This window comes from Rhinichthys klamathensis, unplaced genomic scaffold (genome assembly GCF_029890125.1).
Source record: "Rhinichthys klamathensis goyatoka isolate OS25496 unplaced genomic scaffold, OSU_Roscu_1.1 h1tg000027l_1, whole genome shotgun sequence".
NCBI lineage: Eukaryota > Metazoa > Chordata > Actinopteri > Cypriniformes > Leuciscidae > Rhinichthys > Rhinichthys klamathensis.
The window spans coordinates 832,189-860,143 of NW_026606577.1; the positions used below are offsets into that span (position 1 = coordinate 832,189).

The window sequence follows — 27,955 nt, forward strand, 5'->3', positions numbered from 1 at the left end:
ACTCGTGTGTGCAATGAAACAAGCTGTTGCTAAAAACAAGTTGCAAGAAGCATTAGTCATGGTTTAATTTAGGCATTGTCATGTAGAAATTAGTCCATAAACCTTCCTTAGAAATCAAAATGATAGTATAGCCTATATAGCAAAGAAGCACAAAAATTAAGCCTTTTTCAGAGTTTTCCAGGTTTTTTTTGTTTGTTTTTTGAAGAAATATCAAAACAAACAATACAAATACAATACATTTCAAATGCTAGGGGGAGGTATAAACAGTATTATAGGAATACTTTATGTAGCCTATAAAATTCGAATAGCTTTTTGTTTCTTCGAGGGCAATATTGACTCAATTTAATGCTTCACTTCATTTTTAAATGTACATTTATGAATGTGAAATTTACACCATCAAAATAAAAATAATAATAAAATAAAAATAAATAAGTGCGGGGTAGATTGTTTCCAGCTCTGCCCAATGAAACAATTATTCGTTGCGTCACAACAGGCCACGCCCACACGCAGCTGCTCCATATGAACAGGCGTGTGGGCGTGGCCTCAGAGTGACGCTCACTTGTTGCTTCACAGGATAAGTGAAACTTTTCCAGCGAAACATTAACGGACCTTTGACACAACTTCTCTTCTGGCAGGACGGCTCGCGCGTCCTTGTTGCTTTTTCAGTTCCAACTGAAACAGGTTAGGTTTTCACAGAAATGTCCCTGGCAGAGCAAAGCCAGCAGTGGTATCCCACCAGCGTCCAGGTAACGGTGCTCCAGGCGCGGGGGTTGCGGATCAAGGGGAAGAATGGCACCAACGACGCGTACGCCATCATGCAGGTGGCAAAGGATAAGTTCTCCACCTCGGTGGCCGAGAAGAGCGTCGCGCCGATGTGGAAGGAGGAGGCCGCGTTCGACCTGCCGCTCTTTCACCCCAGTAACGCGGAGCGCTGCACCCTACAGGTGTGTGTGATGCACCGGGCTCTGATGGGACCCGACAAAACACTCGGTCAGGCGAGCGTCAACCTCCTGGAGCTCCAGGACAATAAATCCCGTAATAAACCAGAGTGAGTGAACGTGACTTTACATGTATCCTGATGACTTGTGCATTCTTGAGTTCTGTTGCGTCACATGAAATGCATTACACTGAAACATTTTATTATTATAATAATGTTGATACCATATATAGGCCTTTACACACCACACACTTGGCAGAGGATATCTGATATCCTTCTGACAAACTAAGGCATTTCTCAAGTGCATGTAACTTTTCTCTGCTTCTTATTTAGTATTTGAATGGTATTTCACAAGCGTACTTCTGTGCTGAGGGATGCCATCAAATCATTCTCATGTGGAAATAATGAGCTAAGCTTCTCTCAGTTCTCATTCATTTGTTCATGGTAGAGATCGAAGGAAACAAGATCCCCCCCCCCCACCCCCAACCAGAACCGCCACAGACCTCCATGTTTTCACCAAACCAATACTAACTTGTTGGATAGAAATTCCTATTTTGGGTTTATTTGTTCAGAATTTCAGTTTATCCAGTGAGATATGTGATTCTTGTTTGATCCTATTAGGATTGTTTGGTGGAAATTCCACTGGCTTTCCAATTGGAATGTTTGTTAAAGGTCTGATGATACAAAAAAAAAAAAGGTCTGCTGTAATCCAGAGCCACACGGCACAGACTTCATGAATAAATTAGTTTAGCTCTAGACATCATTGTAACATCAGTCACGGCAATACAGCAAAGGTCAGAACGGAAATTTAAAAAGTGGCACACAAATCTGTCACAGCATTCTGACCTTGGATTTGAAGAGCTTGCTTTAAAGAGCTTGTTTTCTCCTGCTCCCTGAATGACTTTCATTGTTTGCTTGTAAATGCATAAAGCTTTTGATTACACCTCGTCTGGTCATTTTCATTACGAGACCTAATTCAATCTCCTGCACAAAGGCAGCCAGCGCACGTCTGGCCTTCTGCCGAATAATTGTTTTTCTCCAAGTTCATCTCACTGTTGAGTCAGAATGAAAGCTGTTTTCTAATGAACTGGGCCACTAGAGAGCTTGGCTTCTGTGCCGTCGGGTTCTTTTGAGTCTGACTGAGATGTTTCCTGTTGTGATCTGATAGAGTTTATGCTAAGTGATATCTTGTCCTGTTCCACCGTGGGCTGCTGTTCCCCTCAGGTCACAGGAACCGGTGTCTCGAAGTAAGTGGACTCGTATGAAACTGGACCTCTGTGTTTCTTGTAATCTGATCTGCCATTCTGATGGTGATTTAAAGGATTAGATTGCCAATCTTGTGGCTGACTGACATGAACATGGTGTCATTGCTGGAAAATCTCATTTGAATATTCAAGATTCAATGCAGTTGAGCTCAATTGACAGCATTTGTGGCATAGGGTCGATTACGACTAAATTAATTGATTTTTACATCACATGTCCGTCCTTTTCTTAAAAAAAAAATATTAAGGTTGAATTGGGCCAATTTTTGAAAAGTAGAAATTTGAATCTATAATAATAAAAAAAATTTGTTGTTGTTGTGGTAATCAGCATTATGCTAAATCAATTAAGCATAACTTGTATTGAAACCAGAATATTGCTTATTTCAAAGAAGCTGATTCATTCTTTCTGCCAAAACTTTAATTATTTCCTGTACTTCTCATTGCTGTCAATTTCACTGATCGTCATATCAGTATTTTCTTACTGTTCTTAGTTCCTGGTTTTTCTTTTATCATAACATAAGAAAATAAAGGTCATTACTTATAAAACGTTTATTACTTTTTGGTGTTAGTTAAGCCTAACAGAGTCAGTTACACTGCCGTTCGGAGTCAGATGAGATGATGATTTATTCTTTTTTAAAGAAATTAATGTATTTATTCCGCAATAATGCGTTAAATAAATTGATCAATTGGCCGTAAAGACATTGATAAACTTATAAAAGATTTCCATATCAAATAAATGCTGTTCTTTTGAATATTTAAAACAATAATAAATGTTTCTTGAGCAGCAAATCAGTATACTTCTGAAGAATCATGTGACTGAATGGAGTAATGATGCTGAAAATTCAGCTTTGCATCACAAGAATAAATTACATTTTAAAATATTTTGATATTAGAAAATGGTTATTTTAAATTGTAATATTTCACAATACTTTTTTACTGTATTTCTGATCAAATAAATGCAGCGTTGAGCATAAGAGCCACCTTTCAAAACATTAAAATACCTTACCAACTCTAAACTTTTAAACATTAGTGTTTGCGTGTTTTAACACCCCTCAGAACCTCGGTGTGTAACTCGCACCCCTTCTGTGCACGTTTAAACTTGCACTCAGATTCCCCGGTTATATTGTGCAGTTATTTAAATAAAACAGTATTTTGGAGAAGGCCAAATATCTAACATCCCTTTTTCTGGTTTGTGATTGTTCTGTTTGTGCCCCAGTTCTCTCTCAGGCTTTGACACACATGTTGCCTGATAACTCCAGTTCTGTTAGTGGGGCATAAAGCCAATGCTTGTAAACTGCTTCAGACTTCAAAGTCGAGAAAGCACTTAGTTTTCTCTGTCATAGAGGATATGCCTTAATGCCTCATGCTAATACAGAAGCTCCCGAAAGGCATCAGCCGTTTCTTTCTGCGTGTCCCTATCCACTGAGACTGACACGATAACTCTTTCCTGATTGCAGGCCGAAGGGGAGCATGTCTTCTCCGACTGCTATCAAAGTTTTCGTTGTTGGCAGTCTGTTGTCGTCTTATCTCCTTTGACTATTACAGGTTCTGTCAGGACCACTATCGTCAAATACGATTCACAATTAGCATACAGTTTGGATTGGCGGTATGGTTCTGTTCTGGGCTAGCCTGGGAAAACCCGGACAACTTCCGGCAAATTTAGATTTGCTCTGAAAGTTAGTCTGGCAAAGAGCTCATTCAAGCCCATTTCCAATCCGCCGAAATCGAGGCACCAATCAGAAACGTTGGGGCGGGCTTTACACGATGACGACAGCGCTGGGATTTTGAAGCAGATTTTGTGGCCTACATTACAAAGATGGATGCCGCCGTCGAACATCACTCGTTCGAATCAGCTATCGCGTCTGTTTTAAGCGATTTGAACGTTTCCTTTTTGTTAAAAACCGAGCAAAGAACAACACTCGGAGATGTTTCTGCCGCTCTGCATATGTCATCTCCATCGCTCTGATTGGTTTTAGGTCTATCCGCGACGTCCGTTGGTGACGCCCCTCTGGAAATGATTTGTCTATGACGCTTTGCCAGACCATAACTCAGTTACAACTGAGAATGGTCTGGTTTTAACCAGGCTAGTTCTGGGCAAGAACTCCCAGCGCATGCAGTAAAAGTCTGCCATGGATAAGAGCAGCGATAACCCCCCTTAGGGTAAACGGAACACAACAGAAACAACATGAATGTATGCAGATATCATTATTCAGTATTTTAATGTACAACATCATTCGAGAATTTAGTCTGATTCAAAGGGGAGTCAGAATACCAAATCCTGACTGACGAGAGGAGGAGCTGGGGAGGGAGGAGGGTAATTCGCTCCTGAGAAACGCGATAGCTGGCGATAATACTGAAGAGCTTATATATGTATACAGTGATAGGCGTCGTATTCCTATAGGTAGACATGGATCAGCTGAGAGTCAGCTGATGCGAGCTAGACTAACATGACCTGCCAGAACTGGCGCTACGCTTGATTTTTGCAATAAGTTAAATTTAATGTCTTTTACCTCAGCAGAAATAATTCAAGATTATGAAGACTTAAATAGGTAGGAAAACTGGGCATGTTGCCGTCCAAGGCCACTTCCACCAGTCTGCTATGGATAGGCTTACCAGAGTCAAATCGCCTTGCTTTAGTAGGAAATACTACTTGGCAAACGTTTGGTCATAATGGTGTCGACTTGTACTGTTACCGGGTGCAGGAATTCAAATAAACGTTTAGCGGGAGTGAGTTACATGCCGTTTCCAGTGAAGGATCCAGAGCATTGCAGGCCGTGACTAAAGGCTGCAAAGAGTCGTACATATGGAGAGAATTCCGCAATGGAAAATCAGTCTTTGTAGTCACTGGTGTGTTTTGCTTCATCTGGCAGACGTTTTCTGATTCCTCAGCCCAGGTAACATGGCGAATGAGTAAACATTATTTATTTTAAACCCGCTTTGTATTGTTACAAAGTTACACTTTAAGTCTTGGTTAGTAATGTGTTGCTGGTTTGGAAATATGAATAAGATCCTATAAAGTATAATGTTTTTATGTCATATGACTAAATATGTCTGAGCAACATAGATCATTTGAATATCAACAACTAGGTGAAGCAAGGTCCCTGCGCTGCTGTGTGTGATAAAACAGTCCTGTCAGTCAACGGTCTTATCAGCGCACTGGCACATACAGGAAGTCAAGCTGTTGAGAGAGACACACACACTGGAACAATCCAGTGCTGATTCATCTGATGCTGCGTGCACTTCCTGTCTGGGCACAGCTGTTATTGAGGATGAGTTTATCAAGAACTTTTGCTTATTTCGGTGTTTTTTTATTATCTTACCTGACACTTTCCATAAGGAGGGTACAAAATAGTCACTTCAACAAATGGTCAATGAACCATCAGTCATATAAACAATTATATGAGCATATTTTAAGGTGTTAAATTAGTGTATAGTTTAATGTGTTAAATTAGTGTAATTATAATAATTTTTACAACTTTATTACCACCTGTTGGTTTGACAAGTTTACATTTTACATAAATTAATTTAAAAAAAATTAGTTTGATCACTTTGTCCTATACTGTAGTTGAGCTTGACCATGTAAAATGTGAGAATATAGAATAAGACTATTTGGCTGTCTAACTAAAACTATATAAAAAAACAGTGCTTGAAATGAAGTAAACCTTAACTGAAATGAAATGAAATAAAATTTTAATTTTATTTCAGCTATTTGCCAAGGCAACATTTCTTTCTTTTGTTAAGCTGAAGTACTATAATAACTAAAACTAAATACTAAAACTAAAAAAAAAAAAAACTAAAGAAACATATTTAAAAATAAAAACCTAATTCAAAGTATTAACAAAAACTATAATAGTATATCGATAATATTAAAATCTAAAGACACTTGTTTCCAAAGAGAATTTTAAGAGTGAATTTTGAGAAATTTTAAGAATATCTTTTTGTAAAGGAGAAATCGTGATGTAACGTCAAAAGTAAAAATCACTTCAATATATTATTTTAAAGTAATGACATTGCATGATTTTAACGTGTGTGTGCGTGCGCATGGGGCGAGGGGCAGAATTTATTAAAAATAGCTCGTTTCCATGTTAATTCTTGACTATAATAGCTTATCTAAAAGGTCTCACCAAAAAAAAACCTCTCGCAAGACAACACCCTGTTGCAACTTCCCTTCTGTGAACAGAACTGTATGCAACTTGTGTGCAGTTGACAGCTATCTGAATGACATCACAGTTTGCATCAGTGCATTTCTATGGGTGTGAGGTGTTGTCCGAACATGTCGTGTTAGATGAGCACCTCCCAGATGTGCAAAGCCGGTTCTCTTGTCATTGTGTAATTAGTTGGTTTAGCAACATCTATTGTTTAAGGGCATAATTGTGATTGCTTATGGTTGAGTCTCTCCAGGACTTGATTCAGCAACTTTATGGTTACCAGCCCTTTAACCACTTCTGTTTAATGCCTTGCAATTCCTGTCTTACACCATGATTTCATTTATTTAGGCTTCAGTAAAGCCAAAACTCTGCCATATCAAATATTAGATTATTCCATGTAGTAAACATTAAAACATCCATGCTGTGATTCAGAAATGTAGTCAAGCGACTTCAAAAGCCTGGTGATAACTTTATTGCATATTCAATATTGCTTTGTTGTCAGTACAAAATTAACCAACATTGTGATGATTTGAATGATAACCTAGTGAAATGGTCTTGAAATTTTACATGCTTTTAAAATATATTGCTGTTCACCCCCCCCCCCCCCCCCCCCATCTTTTTTAGCCATTTCAGAGCAAATATATAAATATCATGGCCAAAATGGAGTTGTTTTTAGCAATAGGCGTGTTGTCCATTCTTAGCCAGTATGTTATTCTCTGACGTAGATGTGCTGTGTAATGGTGCTAAATGTTGTTGGCGTAGGCAAGCGGCAGAGATCATTTACTAATAATCCCAGGGTTAGATGCTATATTTAGCTCCAGAGTCATCACAGTATTATTCATCAGATAGACACAGAGTATTTAAACACACGCCCAACATGTTATTTTCTCCACAGCATTATCATTGCATTACTCACTGTGTCCAGTGCATGTTCTGTGTTATCATGGACACAAACTCCTGGTTTCACAGAATAAAATAAGCTGTTAACTGAAAAATATCTTCAAATAGCCTATGTCAGCCATTGTTTTGTCTCAAGATGCACACCAGTAATGTTTTTTTTGTTTCTAAGGGACAATTAAAAAGCTACTTAAATGTCTAATCCTGGCTTAACCTAAGCCTTGTCTGTGAAACAAGTAGCAGCTGTTTTTTTAAGTGGCTTGTTGAGACCCATAAAGTCTCAATTCAATAACCATCAACCAACCTGGTGATGATCAACCGTTGATCATCACCAGTTCTCCATTTCCCCCCTGGACCTCATAGAAGAAAACAAGACAATTATCCCAGCATTTCATTTCCAAACCCTGAAGTCAGGCACTTTTATATATGGCTTTTTCCTATTTTGTCTAAAATGCATATTTTAATTTCAAAATGCACTTTCATTTGAGACAATTATCCCTCTATACAGTGGACTTTTCAAGTCATTGTCTTCCGCTAGTGTCCTTGAGTTACGATAAGACAGTCACTTGGTCATTGAACTGCAATGTGCCATTCTGGTTTATTGCCTTTGAGGAATGTCAACAATCACGTGAATCTATTTACACAAGGTTTGGAGATAAAATAAAATAAATCCCAAAGTCTATGTCAGGCACTATCTGTCAAATTTTATATGGGGTTTTCCTGCAATGATTAAAGTTGTTCAAAGAAACCCACTTGGCTCTTATAAGGTTTTAGTGAACTGCCATTTTTCCTCGTAAACTCCTCATCTGACCCTAAAATGCCAAAGTGTGTTTTTTGCCCTGAGTGTCAGTAATGTGTCATTCACAGAGCTTTCTCTAAATTGCTTTTCTAAGCCACCCACTCAATTCTCAGTCATACGCTACTGCTTTTCCATAAAATGAGGCCTGTGTGCAGTTACAGCACCCTTGTGTCCTCATCTTATTCCTCTGTTTTTTCATGGATCTAAGTTTGTTGTTTCTTACAGTCATGTTAGCTCAGTCATTTATTTTCTACAACATTCAGTCTGGAAAACATGATACGTCTCTTATTGTTGCTTAGAAACAGCTTGCTCAAGGCTGTACGTTTGTTTTTTGGGCATTTTAGATTGACCCATTTTATTGATGGCCGAAAGGAAAATGCAGGATTTTAAATTAAACCTGTCCAATGCAGTAGGTTTTTTTTTTTTTTTTTTTTTTTTTTTTTTTTTGGACTGTAAGGGGGTAACAGTTTAGGACCCAAGGACCAGATGTTTAAATGAAGACCTGGAGTCAGAATAATAATAAATTGAAGAAAATATTTACTTAAGATAGTTTGTAGTTTCTTTAGCAGAAGTCAGCTTCAAGACTCACACAGGAGTTCGTAGGCCGCCCCGCTTACAGTTACAAAGATCACAGCAGTAATGCCATACACCAAGGTCTAAGCTACGTCCTTGCTTCAGGTTGCAGTTTCTGATTGGCTAAGAAATAGATAAACAAACATAGTAATTTTCCACACGTATACAGATAGACGGAAGCATATCTCCATTGATTATGCGGCTGACACTCGGACCCTGAAGTTAGGCGCGTCGTGACCTTCCAGGTCTCAGATTTGGGTTGCTGGGCACCAGCCCGTCCCGAACAACAACTCGGTCAATCTCCAATAATGCCATTGGTTCCTTAACCTGTAACCAAGAAGACTAACACACACATCGACACACAGCTTTTCCAAGGTTGGATTTGGCCAGGCTCTAACTATAAACAGGAGAGTCCTCTCAAAACATCAAGATAATGTGTTCTTTCTCTCAGGGAGAGCTACACTTTAGTCTAACTGGAAATAAGGCTTTAACAAAGAAATGGTCCCTTAAACTATTGGCTTCAATGACCTCTATATGTTTTAACACGTTGAAGACCTTTCTCAAACACAAAACAAGTCCATATTTCATTTCTGGAAGGCGGCTAAATAAGCAAGCACTGTTACTGCATGCAGATATCAAATACAGACATTAAAGAATACATGAAAAGAACATTTCAGTAATTACACTGGAGATTTTACTTTGTTATAGAAGTTACCAAAGAAGTCATTCAACTTTGATATTTAGAAGGAAACATATTGATTAATACCTTGATTATAATCACTCATTACATATACATATACATTGAAGTAGCAGTGCATTCCAATCCCCCCCTTCACAACCCCCCCCCCCCCCCCCCCCCCCTTTGGGACCCTGAAATCATTGTTCTCCGCCAGTGTCCTTGAGTTAAAACAAGTCAGAGTCTAGCTCATTGAACCATAATATGCCACTCTGGTTTAGTCGCTGAGGAATGTCAACAATCACATGAAACTATTTACTTGGACTTTGGAATCCCATAGCTTTGAGTGCACAACAACCTTGTCATTTTTTGCAATTCTGACCAGTTTTGCAAAGTGTAACTACATGGCACAACAATCTTATTCTATAATCTCATATTTTATCTCAAGCTTGCCTCCGGCTTTCTTTTTTCTTTTATGATGGGGGTTCTCTGGCAAATGAAAAATGCTTGAAACTAAACATCCTGTGCTATTTGTTTCCAACAGATGGTTTAAATTGATGGGCAAGACGGGGAAAGCTGACAAAGACCGGGGTGAGGTGCTCCTAGATATTCAGTTCATGAGGAACAACATGACAGCCAGCATGTACGACCTCTCCGGGCAGGACAAGTCACGCTCACGGCTTGGCAAGCTTAAGGATAAGCTTAAAGGGAAAAAGAAAGATGGGATGTCAGATTCTGCTTCCGCTATTGTGCCTTCATTTGGACAGGTACTGACTGACAGCGAGGGTGAGGAAGAACCTGAAGTCACACCTGGAGCCAAAAAGAAGAATAAACTGAAGTCTCTCTTTGCACCCAAGCCGGGTTTGCACCGTAACATGTCCCAGTCCATGTCCACGCTCGCCACCCTGCCTGAAAAAGACTCGGCCATCAGTCTGAGCAGATCCTCTGGCCTAAATGTAGAGTCTCCTGAAGGTATCACCACACAATGCATTGCTGCAATATTGATATATCTGCTACCATATTGTTCTTGTAGGTTAGTACAGTTTAATGGTAGCAATACCAAGGTTATGGGTTCGATCATGAGAGTAATCATGAACTGATTAATTTATGCTCTTGTATCTGCCAAATGTAAATATTGATATCATTCATTATTAATTATACTGATTTAGCTGAAGTTGGAATCAAATGCACCAATCGACCGTCCATAAATTTAGCCTATTCTGTACTTGCGCACAAACTGCATTGCAATCATTTACCAAAATCTCATTTGTGTGGAAATATTTCGAAGTCTGTAAACAGGACGTTAGCACAGGACAGAGACGGGACACGCTGAAGACAGATGCGAAGAAGAGAGCAGACGTGCCAGCAGAGCAAATACTGTACCAGGCACAACAAGCTCTCTGTTCACAATGTTTAAAAATATAAGAAAAATATAAATATTGAATTGAATGCATTTTCTTTTCCTCTTACCGCCATATAAAGTAGTGTTTACAAGCACAGCGCTGCTTTGTGTACAAGCGTTAAAGAAACTGCTGCTGCTCCATAAGTGCCACCTACTGTTAGATGGTGAATTTGCATCGTCATTCAGTCCGTCTGCTGTTTTTGTTTTGTGCAGATGTCTGCCAAAATCACAGAAATTTTCCCCTAATTTTAAGGTGTTATATTGATGTATCTCTTTTTATCTTCAAAGGCAAAAAGAAATTTAAATTTCTGAAGCACAAGCGGACTGGAAGCTCTGACAGCAAGGTTTCCCAAGGTACCGGCTCTCTTGGAACGGGCATGGTGCAGGGCAATGTGTGCATCAATGGCAGTCACGTCTACACGAAAGCGCAAGAGAACAGAGCTGGTTCCACCTTCAGCCTGAACAGCTCAGGCCATGGGTCCATGGAGGACCTGCGCAGAGGTCATGACCAGAAGACCTCAGTGGACTCCCTTAAAACCTCTGACCTGAAAACTCAAGACAATTCAGTGGAAGAGATGCACAGAAAACAAGAGGAACAGAGGAAACAGGAAGCGGAAGTCAGGGAACGACTGGAGGAGGAAAGGAGACAGGCTGAAAAGGAAGAGAGGAAATGGATTGAGAGAGAACAGGAAAAAAGGAGATTAGAGGAGGAGGAGGTGGGGAAACGGTTGGAAAGGGAGGAAGAGAAGAGGAAGCTAGAGAAACAGATAGAGGAGAGGAAAAGGATTGAGAGGGAGGAAGAGAGAAAGAGGATAGAGAGGGAAGAGGAGCGGAAACGGATGGAGAGGGAGGAAGAGAAGAGGAAGCTAGAGAAACAGGAAGAGGAGAGAAAAAGGATTGAAAGAGAGGAAGAGAGAAAGAAGTTGGAGAGGGAAGAGGAGCGGAAACGGATGGTGAAGGAGGAAGAGAAGAGGAAACAGGAAGAGGAGAGAAAAAAGATTGAGAGAGAGGAAGAGAGAAAGAGGATAGAGAGGGAAGAGGAGCAGAAACGGATGGAGGAAGAGAAGAGGAAGCTAGAGAAAAAGGAAGTGGAAAGGAGGATTGAGAAAGAGGAGACTGAAAGGAAAAGGATTGAGCAGGATGAAATGATCAGAGTAAAGAAGGAACAGGAAAGAATTAGACAGGAAGAGGAAAAAAGAGGGGTTGAGGAGGAGAGGATCAAAGAGGAGAAAAGGAAGAGAATGGAGGAAGAGGAAAAGACAAGGAAGGAAGAAGATAAACGGAGAAAAATGGAGGAAGAGGAGAGAACAAGACTTGAGAATGAAAAGCTGCGAAAAAAAGGAGAGACCGGAAAGATTGAGATGGAAAGACGCGCTGAAGAAGAGGAAAGGCGACGGAAGGAAAAAGAAAAGGTGGAAGCAGAGGAAAAGAGGAAAAGGGAAGAGGAGAGAAGAATGACTGAGGAGAAAGAAACGAAAGCGCAAGAAAGGTTACGGCTGGAAAAAGAGAAGGTGGAGTTCGAGAAAAAGAAAATGGAAGAAAGGATGAGAGAGGAGCAGGTGAGAAAAATGGCTGAGGAAGAGGAGAAGAGGAAGCTGAAAGAGAAAGCAGACCAGGAGAGAATCAGGCAAGAGAAAGAAGAAATGGAGAGACAGAGGAAAGAGAAAGAACAGCGGCCCGAGGTGAAACCCAGAAGTGCTCGACTGAATACAAGTAAAAAAGCACCTGATGAGATTAACTCAGACTACACCCCATCCACCAATCCCTTTGAAGACCTTCTCTCAGTAGACGAGAGCGCCACCAATCCCTTCGAGCAAGCCACCGTTCCTCAACCTGAAGCCCTCAGTCGCTCAACCAAAGTGTCTGCGGTCAAGCCAAGGTCAGTTTGTTACCTGAAGTCACAGAAGCGTGTGTATTTAAACTACACCCTTTGGCATTATTCATGAAACATGAACAGATTTTTCATGTAAATTCTTGGGCAACAATTAATAGAAGAATGAATTCACTAAGAATGTTTTTTTTTAATGATTTACACAGAATATCTGCTTGTGTTACATGAATCCGGCCCTAAAACAACATGACAACTTAGTAATTTATCTGTCCTCCTCAGTGAAAGCAAAGGAGTGGGAACGTATTTAGCTTGTCAAGTCACATTTATTTATTTATTTATTTATATATATATATATATATAGCTTTTTACAATACAGATTGTTATAAAGCAGCTTTACAGAGATAACAGGAAAATAATGCAAAAAAGTTTGTTTCCAGAAGAAAATAGCGTTACAGTCCAGCTTAAGTAAGTTCAGTGATGTTTCATTTTTGTTTTAAAAAAAGTTATTAATTTTATATAAATATAAATAAGCCGCTCTGGAGTGAACCGTGATGTCATCGTCGAGCTCAGTTCAGGTCTTTTATAATATTGTCAGTGCAGGCAGAGCAATATTATTGTTGAATATTAAACTAAATGTTAGATTTAATGTCCCCATCCCTCCAAGCTTGTTTACCAATCAGAACCAAAAGGAAGCACTCCTTTTTCATGAAGTTTGTGGCTTGACAGACATCCGGCAGACTCTAACAACTCAACATCTTTGGAGCTTACTGACAGTCCATGTTCTTCATAACTCATTCATGTATCATTTCACAGAACTGTTTCAAATCATTCTCCAAACGCCTTCTTTTTACCATTTCTGCTGGAAGGCAAATCCATGACCTGTGATCACAGCTTTAATATTAAAGTCATGGAAGTGTCTCTCAGTGTTTCTGTGGTATGCTTAGACTCGATTTCAGTGTGGTAGGGTCCATACACGCTGCCATGATTAACACCATTATGAAATATGCAGTCGTGTGTGTGTGTGTGTGTGTGTTATAAGCGTGTCTGTTCATGTCCTAAAAACGTCTGGCATGAGAAGCAGTACTCCAAGTATAATATAGACATGTACAACTTCTATTAGTCTTTCTCTATCATATTTTCTGAAGATGATTGCCATACCGACTAAGTTGAATAACCCTTAACCAAATGAAGAACAAAAACCTGAATAAACGAAATCTTTCTTACCGTGGTATCTATTTATTTTCTGCTGAGATGCATTAATGCTGACAGTTATTTCTAAGGTCTCTAACCCTCATTGTGTTCACTCTTGTGTGGTACTTAATTGAGGTCTAACCCAGAGGAAACTGGAGAAATCTGTTTCCCTGGAAAACGGCTGATCCAAGCAGTTCCTTTTCTCTGACTCATGTGTTTAGACTTGAGGGCTTCATAATGGTTCTGGAATGTGTAGGAGACAGGAAGTAGACAACACGATTTGTGGGTGGCTCTTTAAATCTAAACCAGTTATCTCTAGCAGTTAAAGAACGTTCTGTCCTGAAATTTTCCTTCTGAATTTGTCTCAGAAAGCTTTGTTGCTCAAATGTATTAAACGTCCATAGACTTATTCCAAACGAGTTTAGAATGACATGAGAGAGTAAATGATGGCATACTTTTAATTCTGGTTTTTAATGAAAGTAAATCGGGTCAGTTTTAATGCTTTCAGTGGTTTTGATTGCTATTGAGCAAAGAAAAGTGGCTTTATCTTGCAACATATTTAGACATTTAGCAGATGTGTTTGATCGAGTTTAATCTTCCCTCTCATTATCCTGCTCCTTCAGTTCTTCTGTTTCTGGAAACTTCTTTTCACAAGCATCTGTGCCAAACACCAACCCATTCTTAGATGATTCTGATGCCATTAGCCGAAACACAGAGAGCGTTGTCAGTCTCACAGAAAGATCAGAGAAGAAACGACGTGCCCCGATGCCTCCTCAGAACACGGCGCAGATGGAAAAACCAGACATCCCTCCAAGAGCACCAGCAATTCCTCAAGCCACACAAAATTTTCAATCTAGAGCATCTGAGGAAGGTGGAGACTCTGATTCCTGCAGTTTACGACAAGACAAACGTCCTGCACCTTTACGACCAGATGTCTCAAAGAACAGGCAAGAAATGCAAAACGAACGTGCAGACCAATCCACGACGACTCTTAATATTGGAGAATGGAGAACTACTAGATTCCAAGAAGAAGACCAGATGAACCAAGGGCGCCCAGTCTCGCAGGATGAGTCAAGGACTTTTGACGCAGACAATTTTAGGAACACCAGTTTATCACATCTTAGCCTGAGTCTTCCCAGTAACCGACAAGAAACCAACCCTTTTATATCTACCGAGGTCAAAGTAAATAAACACAACAAGGGTCCAGCTCCAAAGCCTTTATTACAGTCAACGTCATGCAAGAATTCTGCATCTGAACCTGAACCCAACAACCTAGCCATTCGTAACGTCTATTTGACTGAGCATGCTGTATCCCTTGTTGAAGACAGAGCTACCTCAAACTCTTGCATTGATCAACTAGATGAGTCTTCAAACCAGTTTACTGGAAAGCTTGTATCTGAAGATCCTTCCACCAAACCTAAATCTGACCTTTCATCAAGAGAAAGTAGACAAGAGGATGTGCCAGCAAAGTGTAAACTAGACTTTCTTGAAAGAGACATTTCTTTAAGGTCTGAACCAATCCTTGGAACAGCTCTTTGCCATATTGAAAATGTCCTGCCTGATATTGGTGTTTCCAAAAAGAGTCGGGCCCCGTTGCCTCCTGCCAATTCAGCAGCAACTGGCAACCAGAACTCAAGCCAGCAACCAGAAGCTGTACTGAAGTCAACCAGTCAATCCACCAGACCAGATCAAGACAAGTCATTAACTATTAATAGTAGCATGTCAACCTCATGTTTTACCTTAACCCATGGAAAGTCTCCTCTAATCTTGAATCAAGCTCTCAAGAAAAATGAAGTGCAAACTAAGAATGAACATTCTCCTCTGAGAGTGGAAGCAGGCCAAGGGTCAGGGCACCGGTCTCTGCCGCAGGCCAGAGTTTCACCGATTGATGTTAAGTCCATCATTGTGCAGAATAATGGAAGTGAACATGAGAGAACAGGTGATACTGCTGCCTTCAAACCCTGCAGGTGAGGCCTCTCGTAGAACTTCTAGAGACCCTTAGAAGTAGTAGCAGATGTCGATGGTAGGTTCCTGTTAGCCATTAGTTAAAATTCAACGTTCTTGAGAATTGAAATGGTTTTAAAGTTTGTAGTAATGTTCGACACAGAATTACTCTCGAGATGTTTTTTTGTTATTTTCAATGACTCAATTTCAATGGAGAGCAGACAGTAGTATTAGAATGATCTTGGCTCATGAATATTAATTATGTGAGATGATGTACACCTAGTTCTCTAAACTCAGTGGTGTCCAGTCCTGCTTCTGGAGGGCCACTGTACTGCAAAGTATAGCTCTAACCTGCCCCAACACACTGGCATGGACTGTTTCCCAAAAGCGTAAGTAGATTGTAGAAACCATTGGCACTCGTGGTCTGTATGATCTACTTGTTTTTAGGTAATGCAGCCCTAGAAGTTTCTAACAATATTGGAGACCTTGATTAACTTGTTCAGGTGTGTTTATTTGGGCTTGGAGCTCAAATCTGCAGGAAGTTGGCCCTCCTGAAGCAGGATCTGGTACCCCTGTCTTGCCTGAATTGTGCTTACTGCTTGTGTGTTTAACCAACAGAACCCTTTGCTTGGTGTTGAAGTTGTCAATTGATGTGGCCAACTGCGTTTTTTTTTCTTCGTTTAAGACAAGTAACATAAACATTAAAAGAGCCAATTATAAGAGTTGTTGGTGTAATTTTCCAAAAAGTAGCAAGGTTATTATAAGTTATTTATTATGGTGTCTGTTGAAGACCACAACAAAAGTTCATGTAACTTATTGCCTGACTGCAAGATGTGCATATTGGTCTACATCAGATTACACTCTGGACCCTAGATTACTCATTGTTGGAACTTCCTGGTGATGTTCCACATAACTAGTCTTTCTTAAAAACAATGGTATAAACTTTGTCTTAGTCTCTGGTGAAATCAATGGGGTGTTTAATTTCTCAGGGTGAACCTTCTCTTTTTACATTAACTATAAAATGGCGATCCAATCATTGAAAACCACAGATATGAACCCTTTCATCTTTGGAAATAAAGGCTTCAATTTTCACTTTATTTTTTACAAAGTACATTTAAAGCAATGTTTCCCAAACCTGTTCCTGGAGGCACACCAAACAGTGCACATTTTGGATGTCTCCCTTATCTGACCCGGTCTTGGAGTCTCTACACATTTTCCAACTCTTCCGAATCAATCACACCTGAATCAACTCGTTAGAAGTGTTTGTGTGCCTCCAGGAACAGGGTTGGGAAACAGTGCATTAAAGCCAACAAATTCAGGGCTCAATGTATTTGTTCTTTTTTTTTAAAGAATTATCTTCTTGCAGAGTCCTCTGACTGCTTTTTATTCCACCCCTGTATTCTTAGATCTGCTTGTAAGACTTACAGCTATCCTTCTCTTGTCAGGCCACATGCAGTGAAACCCTTGAGCACCACTGACAATCATCCAGACCTCAGAGAGACCCAAGACAATTCCAGATCTGCTGCAATTACAGATGACATGCAAGTCAAGATGAAGGTAGTGTAAGCTTTTTTCTTTTCTTTTTGTTTCTCATCTACTATTGTGCAACCGTTTACCATGCATTGAACAGAAATCTGATATGGTGTTTAAGATGTTGTTCCTCTCACTTGACTTTTTTTTTTAAAAAGATTATATTTCTGTGTTCCAACTATCTTTTAGGCCTCAGAGGCTAAAGGGACAGGACCGTACTCCCAGTTAACCAATGAAGAACTCGTAAACTTGTTGGAAAAGCAGAAGGTGCAGCTTTCACAAAAGGACTCTAAGATAGGGGAATTGGAGCTGTATATAGACAATCTTCTAGTCCGTGTCATGGAGGAGAACCCCGCCATCTTAATGTCCTTGACTTCGATGAAGAAATCCGTTTGAGGGACAGTACTTTAGTAGTAGAGGGTTTTGTATCTAATCTGCACTGTAATCACAAACATGGGAAGAACAACAATACAAGGTTGTGGGCAAATCACAGAGGCCTTTCACTAGACCACACTACTGAGCTGAAGATCAGGTTGATGTATACCTGATTTGACATCACACTAAATGGTGACAACCTGAATGTTTATTATTTGGCTTCCCGCAGATCCACCTAACCATGTGACTGATAACATATGATTTATTTCAAGAATTTAAGTATTTTCCCCAAAGGTTTTTACTGTCCACTTTTTCCATTTGAATTGCTAATATTCTTTGGTTGGTTTTCTTTTTTCATGTTATCATCTATTAAATGTTTTGGTCAAAGCATTCAATGGAAGTGATCCCCACATTTTCACTAAGTAAACAATTTCACTATATCATATTCTTTATGCTAAATATTTTATATTGGTTATGAAGCTGACAAGCTGTATAATGTTTTGTAGACAGAGCACTGTATTGATACATATTGAAGCACTTTAAATGAATCAGGTCATCTGTAAATAATAAATATGTGATCATTTGTATGTTATGCCTTTTGTCATGTAACTTTACAGCTTTATTATTCTCTTATTCTCAGAATGTATTCTGCTTTTGAAATAAAGAATGGCATAGGTGTGGCCAGCCTCACAACATTGTGTCAATGAGCATTTTTAAGAAGGCAGGTTAAGCTTTTAATTATTATAATGAAGAGCATTGAGTGAATGTCAGATGACTGTCTACACACAACACTCTTGGAAATGTTTACATGCTGCTGTTCCTCTGAGAGGAAGACTAACCACATTTATTTTAGTGTTACATTCGCAATGATAACTGGTTAATATAATATTACCCTAGTTCACACTTGATATATTACTCATTGCATTTACATTAGTTTAATTGTAATCTCAGTTATTTTATTAAATCTATATCTTTTCGGACACTAATTTCCCATGAAACTTGTTAACTAACAATGAAATATTTCCAACTACAAAAGTATTAAAAATAATATTTAGTACGTCAGAGATGCATAGAAGAGAATATTATTTGCTGGTGTGTTAAGTTTTGTCATATAAAGAGACCTGTATTAATGATGAGAGTGTTTGTACATTTCTTTTTTATATTTTATTATTTTATTTACACTTTTTATTATTATTATTATTATTTTTCGAACATATGTAGTTGCATAATAAAGGAACTTTTATTGACAACAGTCTTGTTTCCGCCCGGACCAATAACGTCATCGAGAAGCGCGGCGGCGTCTCGTTCAAAACAAACGTACGTATGTCGCAAAGGAAGGGTGATAGAAGCCGCTTTCAGAAGTTTGTAATGTGCATAACAGGAGCAACGCATTTTGATTGTCTGCCATATTAATACTCCACCGACCATTTGAAGAGCAACTGCCACCAGTAAGATCTTCAAAATCCCCAGATATTTGTATAATAAATATTGTCTGTTTGTACTGAAACGTGCGGAACAGTGTGATTCTCTTTCGTTTGTTTCATATTGCAGAACATTGCTTGTTTGTAATTTGCTGATCAGAAACTAAGCGCTGCTGCTAAATGCCTTTAATACGAATATAGAGATTTTCTGTTTTCTCATAAAGAGATCTGCTAATGCTCTGCTTGCATTAAGTGTGATGGTGGACTATAGTTGATGTGCTTCTCATACAGGAATGCCGAGCAGTTGCCCTGAGTGTGGCTCGTCCAGTGTGGTGGAGGATGATCTTTACTCTCAGAGGCAGTGGGTGTGTGAGGACTGTGGCTCAGTGGTCGAGGAGGGCCTTCTGACTACCTTACTGAGCGATGAGACCCAGGGCAGAGGTAACCCAGCACGGGACATTTCGCTTTGAACTGATCCTCTGCTTGAAAGCTTCTGCTTTGACACCGGTTTCATTTTATCCAGCTGTGCCCTATCATGCTTCCACGGAGGAGATCAAGAAACCGTGCAGAAATCTAATTGCTGGTAAGATCAATGGCTCACGTTTAATCATCATTGGGTAACACTTAACAATAAGGTCCCGCTAGTTAATGCATTAACTAACAATGAGCAATACAAAATTTTTTTTTACAGTATTTATTCATATTTGTTAATATTAGCTAATAAAAATACAACTGTTCATTGTTAGTTAATGTTAGCTCAGGTCCATCAACTAATATTAACAGATAGAACTATAATGTATTTGTAAATGCTTAAAAATGAACATTAGCGGTACAGGGGTTGGACAATGAAACTGAAACACTAGCCAATATAGTGTTGAAGGTTTCACACGTATGCACAGCCCGATGGCCGATCTTCACTGATTTCACATTCCATCAGTAAGAGCAGAGTGTGCGGGTTGAATTAGCAGAGCAATAGCACAGCTGTACATAAAATATTGCAATCCACACAACATAATGGGAGACATATCGGAGTTCAAAAGAGGATAACTTGTTGGTGTGCGTCTCTGGCTCATCTGTGACCAGGACAGCAAGTCTTTGTGGTGTATCCAAAGCTATGGTATTCAAGTTAATGTCGGCATTTCACCACATAGGACGAACCACGTCCAACAGGAGTAACTGTCGACACAAGAGGAAGTTGTCTGAGAGGAATGTCCAGCTAATAATCTGAATTGTATCCAAAAAAACCCATAAAACCACAGCTGCCCAACTCTCTTCAGAATTAAACACGCACCTCCACTCTCATGTTTCCACCAAAACTGTTCATCAGGAGCTCCACAGAGTCAATATTCAGTCGGGCTGCTATAGCCAAAATTGTGGTCACTCGTACCAATGCCAGATGTCGGTGTCATTGGTGCCAACAGTGGAAATTACCTTGGGCGGTGGCCAATGTGAAACAGGTATTGTTCTCTGATGAGTCCATCTTCACTGTCTTTCCCACATACGAGAGAGTTACGGTGTGGAGAAGTCTTAACACTCGGACTGTCGCTGCCCAGAGTGAAACCAATACACACAGCAAGACTTGTGATAGAGTGACTTGATGAACATGAAAGTGAAGTTGAACATCTCTCATGGGCTGCACAGTCTCCAGATCTGAATATTTTTGAGTCACTTTGGGGTGTTTTGGAGAAGCAAGTTAGAAAACATTTTCCTCCATCAGCATCACATCGTGACCTGGCCACAGTTCTGCAAGAGGAATGGCTCAGGATCCCTCTGGCCACTGTGCTGGACTTGTATCTGTCATTCTCAAGACGAACTGATGTTGTTTTGGCCGCAAAAGGAGGCCCTACACCATACTAATAAATGATTGTGGCCTAAAACCAGGCGTTTCAGTTTCATTCTCCAGCCCCTGTACTTTTCATTGTTCGTTCATGTTAACTAATGCAGTGAACTAATGTTGACAAATGGAACCTTATTGTAAAGTGTTACCAATTGCTGTTATGTAAACAGTCCCTTTCTTGTGTCTTGGTGTATGCCATTTTTGTATTTATTTATGTACTATTATATTACTTGTTTATGTTACTATGTTTTCAGTTTTCTTAATAGTTCTCACAAGCCCTATTTTTATTTCTGTTATAGTTTTAGTAATTTTAGTACTTCAACTTTTCTCATTTAGGTGCTAAGGCAGCATTTCTAAAACATTTTTTTTCTAATATATTAAAGTTTTCAGCTTTATTTGTTACCTACAATTATTTGTAATAGTTTTAGTACCAAAGTGAAAGTGTTTGCTGGCTTTTCATGGTTTTGAACTTTGTATGGACGGTATTATGCGATTGTAATTTCTCTCTTTTTTTTCTGTCTCTCCAGGCTTCATCCGGGTCCGTGCGATGTGCCGTATACTCAGGTTATCCAACGACATGGAGTCGGAAGTAGTGAGTCTGTTTGAGCGCGCTTACAATCTCCCGAACTTCCTCCATGTGACCTTAACCAAGAAAGAAGTCTTGGGAGGCTGTTGCATACTCTGCGTCTGTCGCCAGAGAAACTGGCATGTTGCCATGGGAACCGTTGCTTACCTGTTGGGGGCGGACAATTCGGTGATCGGCACGGTATATCAGGAGCTCTTAAAGAGTCTGAACATTAAGGCCACCACTACAGGCATCACAGAACTGATGGAAAGCTTCTGCTACGAGTAAGTCTGACGCTGTCACGACTTCCACAATATTTTAGTCAATGTAAAAGTCCGTTTGTTTACTTGCAGTGTTTCTGTAGTTTTAAGCTGGGTCCTACACAGGTGGAGGAGGTGCTCTCTGAAACCCCCCAGCGGCTGCTGGACCGGATGTCTGCTTTGATTGAACTTGCTGCTGATACCTGGATCGTGACGGGACGCCAGCCGTTGCCTCTCCTCATGGGATCGGTGTATGTGGCCTGGCAGTCGCTGAATCCCTCGGTGAGTGACGTCGTATTCTGATGAGTGTGTGTTTCTGAAAGCGAGACATTTGTGTTCAAAGAGAACGATGCAGTTTGTAAGACAATAAAATCGGGCAACATAAAACAAGTGTGCACTACCATTCAAGAAATGAATGCTTTTATTCAGTCAGGACACTTTATAAATGTATTTACTGTCTCTTTTAATCAATATAATGTTACAAAATATATCAAATAAATGTGGAAATGATTCTTGAGCAGCAAAATCAGCATTTTAGAATGATTTCTGAAAGGGATCATGTGACACTGAAATGGGAGCCGTTTCTGTCACATAAGGGGAAAAAATCATGCTTTGGTAAATTATAATTATGACTTACTAAGTCATAATTATGAGATAAAAAGTTGAAATTGTCTCATAATTTCAATGTCATAAATTTGACTTCGTATGTCATTTCAATTTAGTTAGACAATTTTGAATTTGTATTTATCTCATAGACCTTTTAAGTCACAATTTTGACTTTGATCTCATATTTTAATGTCATAATAATTTTTTTAAATCAATTTTGACATTAATCTCATAATTTCGATGTAATAATTTTATCTTTTAGTCATATATAATTTACTTTTTAATCTCAGTTTCGATTTAGTATGTCATAATGTTGACATGTCAATTTCACCTTTTTTGTCATCATTTTGACTCGTTTCACAATTTCAATGTCATAATTTTTATTTGTCATAAATTTGACAGTCGAAATTAAGACATACTAAATTTAAATGATCACAATCTCATAATTTCAGTTTAGTATTTAAATTTTGACTTTTTAAATGCTAGTTTTTGACCTTTTGATCTCAATTTTGATTTGTCAAATTTTATGTCAATTTTAAATTTAGTATGTAAATTTCGACTTTATCTTATTGAATTTAATTCATAATTTCAGTTTAGTATTTCAATTTCTAATTTTTAAATGGTAATTTTGGCTTTTTAATCTCATCATTTCTATTAGTCAATTTTCAATTAGTCATAATTATGATTTTTTTTTAAATCATAATTTCAATTTTTAATCTCAAATACAAAACAGCGATTTTAAATTCAGTTTTTGATCAAATAAACGCAGCCTAGGTGAGCATAAGAGACTTCTTTCAAAAACATTAACAAAACCATACCTACCCCACACTTTGAATGGTAGTGTAAACATGCATTTATTCTATTTGAGTGACCTTTGAGTGTTGTGGCGAAAAGAAAGTGAATTTTATTTTTTGCAAAAAAAAGCATAAACTTTACAGCGGCACTGTTTTTTTCCTGCAGGGAAATGTTAATCGAATTATTCACGATTGTTAATCTTTGCAGGCCCGCATGAAATACTCCTTCAGGACGTTCTGCAAGATTGGAAAAGCACCGGAGCAGTCGTGGCGCAGAAGCCGAGATACGGCCCTGAAGCGTGTGAGCGAGCTGCTGGAGGTGCTGTGTAAACTGGGCCGAGAGCTGCCGTGGCTGAGGGGCGTCCCAGTGGAGCCCAAAACCGTGACCACGCTGGTGGAGGACATCCTGAAGCACCGCAGGGCTTTGCTCTCGAGGGCCGTTAAAAAATTCCAACAACAGCTGCAAAATCAACTCTCAGAGACCCAAACGACAGAATGTGACAATGACCCATCCGAGTCGAACCGCTCCGAACCGCCTTCCTCGGAGAACTCTGACTGGGCCGAATGTGAGAATCCTGCTGATGAAGAAGCTACGGAGTGTCAACTACCAGCTGGCCACTGGGGTAGAAGGCACTTGTTTTTACCCCCCTGCGTGAAGAGTCGCAAGCGGCAGAGGGTGGACGTTCCACAGCTGGAAGTGACCGGAGACGAAGACATATCGGACAGTGAAATTGAATCATACATTCGCTCTCCGGATGAGATTAAATCGTTTGTAAAGGCTCAGAAGGAGCTAAAGCAAGCGTGATTGTCATATCGACGTTTACACATAATTAAGTTCTGCTGATTAGTTTTTCGTTACATTGTTATTTATTTTTTGTTACATGGATTAATTTAGTTGTTTTGTAAATCTTACGAATTTTCATTAATAAAAAATATTTTTGTCTGAACTGGTATATTTCTCCATTTATTTATTTTTGTACTGTTTTATATTGCAAAGCAATGCCATTTTATCCTGGTTTGAATCAGTTAGTTAGTGCTGTAATGAATAGCTGCTGGTGCAGGAAGTAGTTTATAATCTTGCCGGAGATTTCATATATGATTTGATTGATGCTGGATGCCTTTGACGTAAATAATAGCCTCTAACGCCCCGGTGTCCAAAACAAATGGATTTTCCTTTGCCATCGTCCATCGAATGTATTATTCCAGGAAAGTTCATTTCCGAGACCTTGATATTATTAGCGTCCAAGTCACAGCTGTTCCTGCTCACGTCGTGTGTGTGTGTGATGGAATCATTAATATCAGCCGTTTTCATTCTTTCATTTGCTCGAGGCTGTGATACAGACCATTTAAATTGTCCTGCAGGTGTGTGATCTTCACAATGGCAATGATTTAAAGTGCTTGTTCTCATTATGTTGTCGTATTTGTCTGGTCCTTCAGGAGATATTTTCGTTTTAAGATCAATAGCTGCTTTGAATAAAAGGCGTTCTGGCAATTGGAGCTCATTCAAGGACTTGTATTCTGATTTCTGATGCATTTACACGAGGTATTTGTACACTTGAAATTTTTTAAATGTCATTGCATTAGATAACAAAATATCAACCCAGCTGGCATTTATTTAAAAGAAAGCATGAACATAGGCTACTTTCCGTAGTTAATGTGATTATCTACTACACCTGTAGTTGTTAGGACTCTCTTGAGCCTCATTTCTAAAGCGTGTGTATGCACAGATTTAATCTTAGATTGTGCGTACACTGAAATTCATTTTTATTAAAACGGTCTTCGATGTGGAAAAGTGTTTAGCGTCAAGTCAGGGTCTGGTTATTATGGTTTAAACAAACATATTAAGCACAACTGTTTTCAACATTGATGATAATATGTTTCTTGAGCACTAAATCGGCATATTAGAATGATTTCTGAAGGATCGTGTGATTGAAGATTGTAATGATGCTGAAAATTCAGCTTTGCCATCACAGGAATAAATTACATTTTAAAATATATTCATATAGCAAACAGTTATTTTGACTGTTTGTACTGTATTTTTGATCAAATAAATGGTGAGCATAAGAGACTTACCGACCCCAAACCTTTGAATGGTAGTGTACACTGAACATCCAAAAAACACCAATTGATTAAAAGTAAATCTTTATTTATTCTTTAATGGATAGCATGCAATAATTTAATCAGCTTGTTGCAGAAGCTTTGTCTTCGAAGCACAGATGAGTTTACTTTTTTTGTTGGTTTCCCTCATGATGCATCCGACTTTAACATTGTTGCCATGTTGCACTGCACATTCACAGAGCTCTGGTGCATTGAATGATTACAATTCCTTCTTAAGCAGCAAATTGGTAATGGAAAAGTGAATGGTAAAAAAAGTAGTCATTACTGGAGCGCACAGGCTTCTGGGACTCTCAAAGTCAACATGAAAGGTTTCTGGTTTTATTGTGCATGATTTCAAAGAAAGAGCTTTTTTTGCAATGTCATCTCGCAGTGATATGTAATAACTGAAGTCACCAGAGACACTTTCCCAGATGAATATCCATTGAATATCCTGTTCCACTCATAGAAACATAACATTGCAGAAGAAAAATTGGTTGTGAATGCAATTTCATGGTGATTTCACCCTTGTGGATCCTTTGAAAACAGCCCAACAAGTTTAGAATCATTTGTTACAATATCAATAGCAGTAATGAATCAGTCGAGTTAACACAGCCGTCCTAATGGAGCATCCCTTAATTACATTAGGCTATGTCCACACTAATCAAGTGGATCCATTTGAAAATGCCGTTTTCACGTTGTAGTGAGATGTGAAAACTGAGGTATTTGAACACGATGGCGCATGTTTGGTCATGTGACGCATATTGTACCCATACAGTAGATATCTAGATGTGGTATCTGTCAGGAGTTGTACGTTTACACGACAACGATGTACAAAAAACTGAAAAGTTTGTCCTTTGAGTTTTTTTGCGTTAAGGATGACAATGCTCTCAAAACGATAACCATTCGCACGGATCCGCGAAAACGACTAAAAACGAGCATGAAGTCACTGTTTTCACAAACTTGCACATTTTTTTAGTTTATACAGAGATGATAATGGTAAAACTTGCATTTTGGAGTCGTTTACTCAACACCATTTTCAACAAAGAAGGACAACTTTTTATGCTTTTTGCCCATTCATTTACACGACAACAGCGTTTTGGGGGCCTGAAAACACAAACTTTTGGAAACAGGATTCAAATGCAAGTTTTTGAAAGCGATACCGTTATCATCTCCGTCACCGTGTAAACTACAAAAACACGAATTTGAGAAAACTGTGACATCATGCTTATTATGTGTTCAGTCTATGAGCACCTAGTGTTTCTTTGCAAAGTGACATCGCCAACTACTGGCCTGGAATGAATAATGCAGCCTTTTAAATAGTTTTCGTGGATCTGTGTGACTGGGGATCGTTTTGACAACGTTGTTAAAGGAGCTGTATGTAAGAAATTTATTTGAATTAATCATAAAATGGCCCTGATATGCCACTAGACATTGAGAAATCATGTTCATTTCAAATACTTATATCACTGACAACAGTAGTCCGGCCAGGATATTGTCATTCAAAAAGTGAAGTTGCAGCCCTCAACTGATGTTGATGTTGTCATGTTGTGTTTTGGTCTGTTGCTCCACCCTCCACCTATCTACCAATCACGAAGTCAGTAGTGTTGCGCCATCCGGGTTGCCAGCTCTGCTCTAGTTACCACAGCTGCAGCTACACACGTGTCGGATAAAAAAATGCAGCCGATCTGGCAACCTCGAGTCAGGGGGGAGGGGATACACCGCTCTACAGTAATTTGAAAGTGATTGCAGTACCGGTTTTGGCCACAATCTTACATACAGCTCCTTTAACTGTACGTGAAAAAATGCAAAGGAAAAACTTTTCCGTTTACCTTTTTTAGTACCTAATACCTTTCCTGACTTTTGACATCCGTTTTCAAAAGTTATTTTACTTTATAAAGTTTTAAATATGGATATTTTTCTTACACCAACGCATCGCTTCGCTTCAGAAGGTCTTTATTAACCCCACAGAGCCGTGTGGAGCACTTTTATCATGGATAGATGCAATACAGCTACAGCTAGGATGACTTGAAGGCGAGTAAATCAAGGGCTAATTTTCATTTTTGGGTGAACTATTCCTGAACTAGACCCCGATATCCCACAAGCTAAATTGAAGAACAAACTGGTGTGACATTATTTCGAACAAACGCTAAAACAAAGTTCGTTTTGGGAGTTCGGAACAGCAAACATTCCAGAAAAGTTCGTTCCGGCTAGTAAACACCTCATAATAGGTAGCTGTGGCTCTGCAGCTCCACCGTCTTTGATGTGGAAATACTCAACAGTTCATTTGGGATGTTCGCTATGGATTCTGGAATGCACTGCTGCTTCAATGTATATGTAATGAGTGATTATAATCAAGGTTGCTTATTTAGCTCGGCTTCCAGAAATGAAATATGGACTTGGTTTGTGTTTGAGAAAGGTCTTCAACATGTTAAAACATATAGAGGTCATTGAACCCAATAGTTTAAAGGACCATTTCTTTGTTAAAGCCTTATTTCCAGTTAGACTAAAGTGTAGCTCTCCCTGAGAGAAAGAACACATTATCTTGATGTTTTGAGAGGACTCTCCTGTTTATAGTTAGAGCCTGGCCAAATCCAACCTTGGAAAAGCTGTGTGTCGATGTGTGTGTTAGTCTTCTTGGTTACAGGTTAAGGAACCAATGGCATTATTGGAGATTGACCGAGTTGTTGTTCGGGACGGGCTGGTGCCCAGCAACCCAAATCTGAGACCTGGAAGGTCACGACGCGCCTAACTTCAGGGTCCGAGTGTCAGCCGCATAATCGATGGAGATATGCTTCCGTCTATCTGTATAT

The 27,955-nt window shown here is 39.2% G+C and overlaps 2 protein-coding genes across 3 annotated transcripts; both read left to right on the forward strand.

The window, feature by feature from the left end:
* Positions 1-590: 590 nt before the first annotated feature.
* Positions 591-18,258, forward strand: rab11fip1b (RAB11 family interacting protein 1 (class I) b). Of its 2 annotated transcripts, XM_056243768.1 has the most exons (6): positions 591-1,048; positions 9,837-10,264; positions 10,983-12,573; positions 14,340-15,683; positions 17,106-17,217; positions 17,380-18,258. In XM_056243768.1, the coding sequence occupies exons 1-6, from the start codon at positions 699-701 to the stop codon at positions 17,584-17,586; spliced, it is 4,032 nt and encodes a 1,343-aa protein (XP_056099743.1). In that variant the 5' UTR covers positions 591-698; the 3' UTR covers positions 17,587-18,258. The 2 variants fall into 2 exon arrangements, with proteins under 2 accessions (XP_056099743.1, XP_056099750.1); XM_056243775.1 differs by lacking the exon at positions 14,340-15,683 and having other exon boundaries at positions 592-1,048.
* Positions 18,259-18,878: 620 nt separating this feature from the next.
* On the forward strand, positions 18,879-23,888 carry brf2 (BRF2 RNA polymerase III transcription initiation factor subunit). The gene is made up of 6 exons (XM_056243850.1): positions 18,879-19,013; positions 19,278-19,427; positions 19,510-19,569; positions 21,351-21,672; positions 21,753-21,930; positions 23,257-23,888. Exons 2-6 carry the CDS (start codon positions 19,280-19,282, stop codon positions 23,851-23,853), a joined length of 1,305 nt encoding a protein of 434 aa, XP_056099825.1. The 5' UTR covers positions 18,879-19,013; positions 19,278-19,279; the 3' UTR covers positions 23,854-23,888.
* Positions 23,889-27,955: the final 4,067 nt, after the last annotated feature.

What these genes read in the sequence shown, in the direction of transcription:
- rab11fip1b (XM_056243768.1), top strand. Translation starts at nt 699, where the DNA reads ATGTCCCTGGCAGAGCAAAGCCAGCAGTGGTATCCCACCAGCGTCCAG. An exon ending in AAATCCCGTAATAAACCAGA is followed by an intron (nt 1,049 to 9,836) that starts GTGAGTGAACGT and finishes TGTTTCCAACAG; the next exon opens with ATGGTTTAAATTGATGGGCA. An exon ending in ACATGCAAGTCAAGATGAAG is followed by an intron (nt 17,218 to 17,379) that starts GTAGTGTAAGCT and finishes ACTATCTTTTAG; the next exon opens with GCCTCAGAGGCTAAAGGGAC.
- brf2 (XM_056243850.1), top strand. Translation starts at nt 19,280, where the DNA reads ATGCCGAGCAGTTGCCCTGAGTGTGGCTCGTCCAGTGTGGTGGAGGAT. An exon ending in GTGCAGAAATCTAATTGCTG is followed by an intron (nt 19,570 to 21,350) that starts GTAAGATCAATG and finishes CTGTCTCTCCAG; the next exon opens with GCTTCATCCGGGTCCGTGCG. An exon ending in GGCAGTCGCTGAATCCCTCG is followed by an intron (nt 21,931 to 23,256) that starts GTGAGTGACGTC and finishes TAATCTTTGCAG; the next exon opens with GCCCGCATGAAATACTCCTT.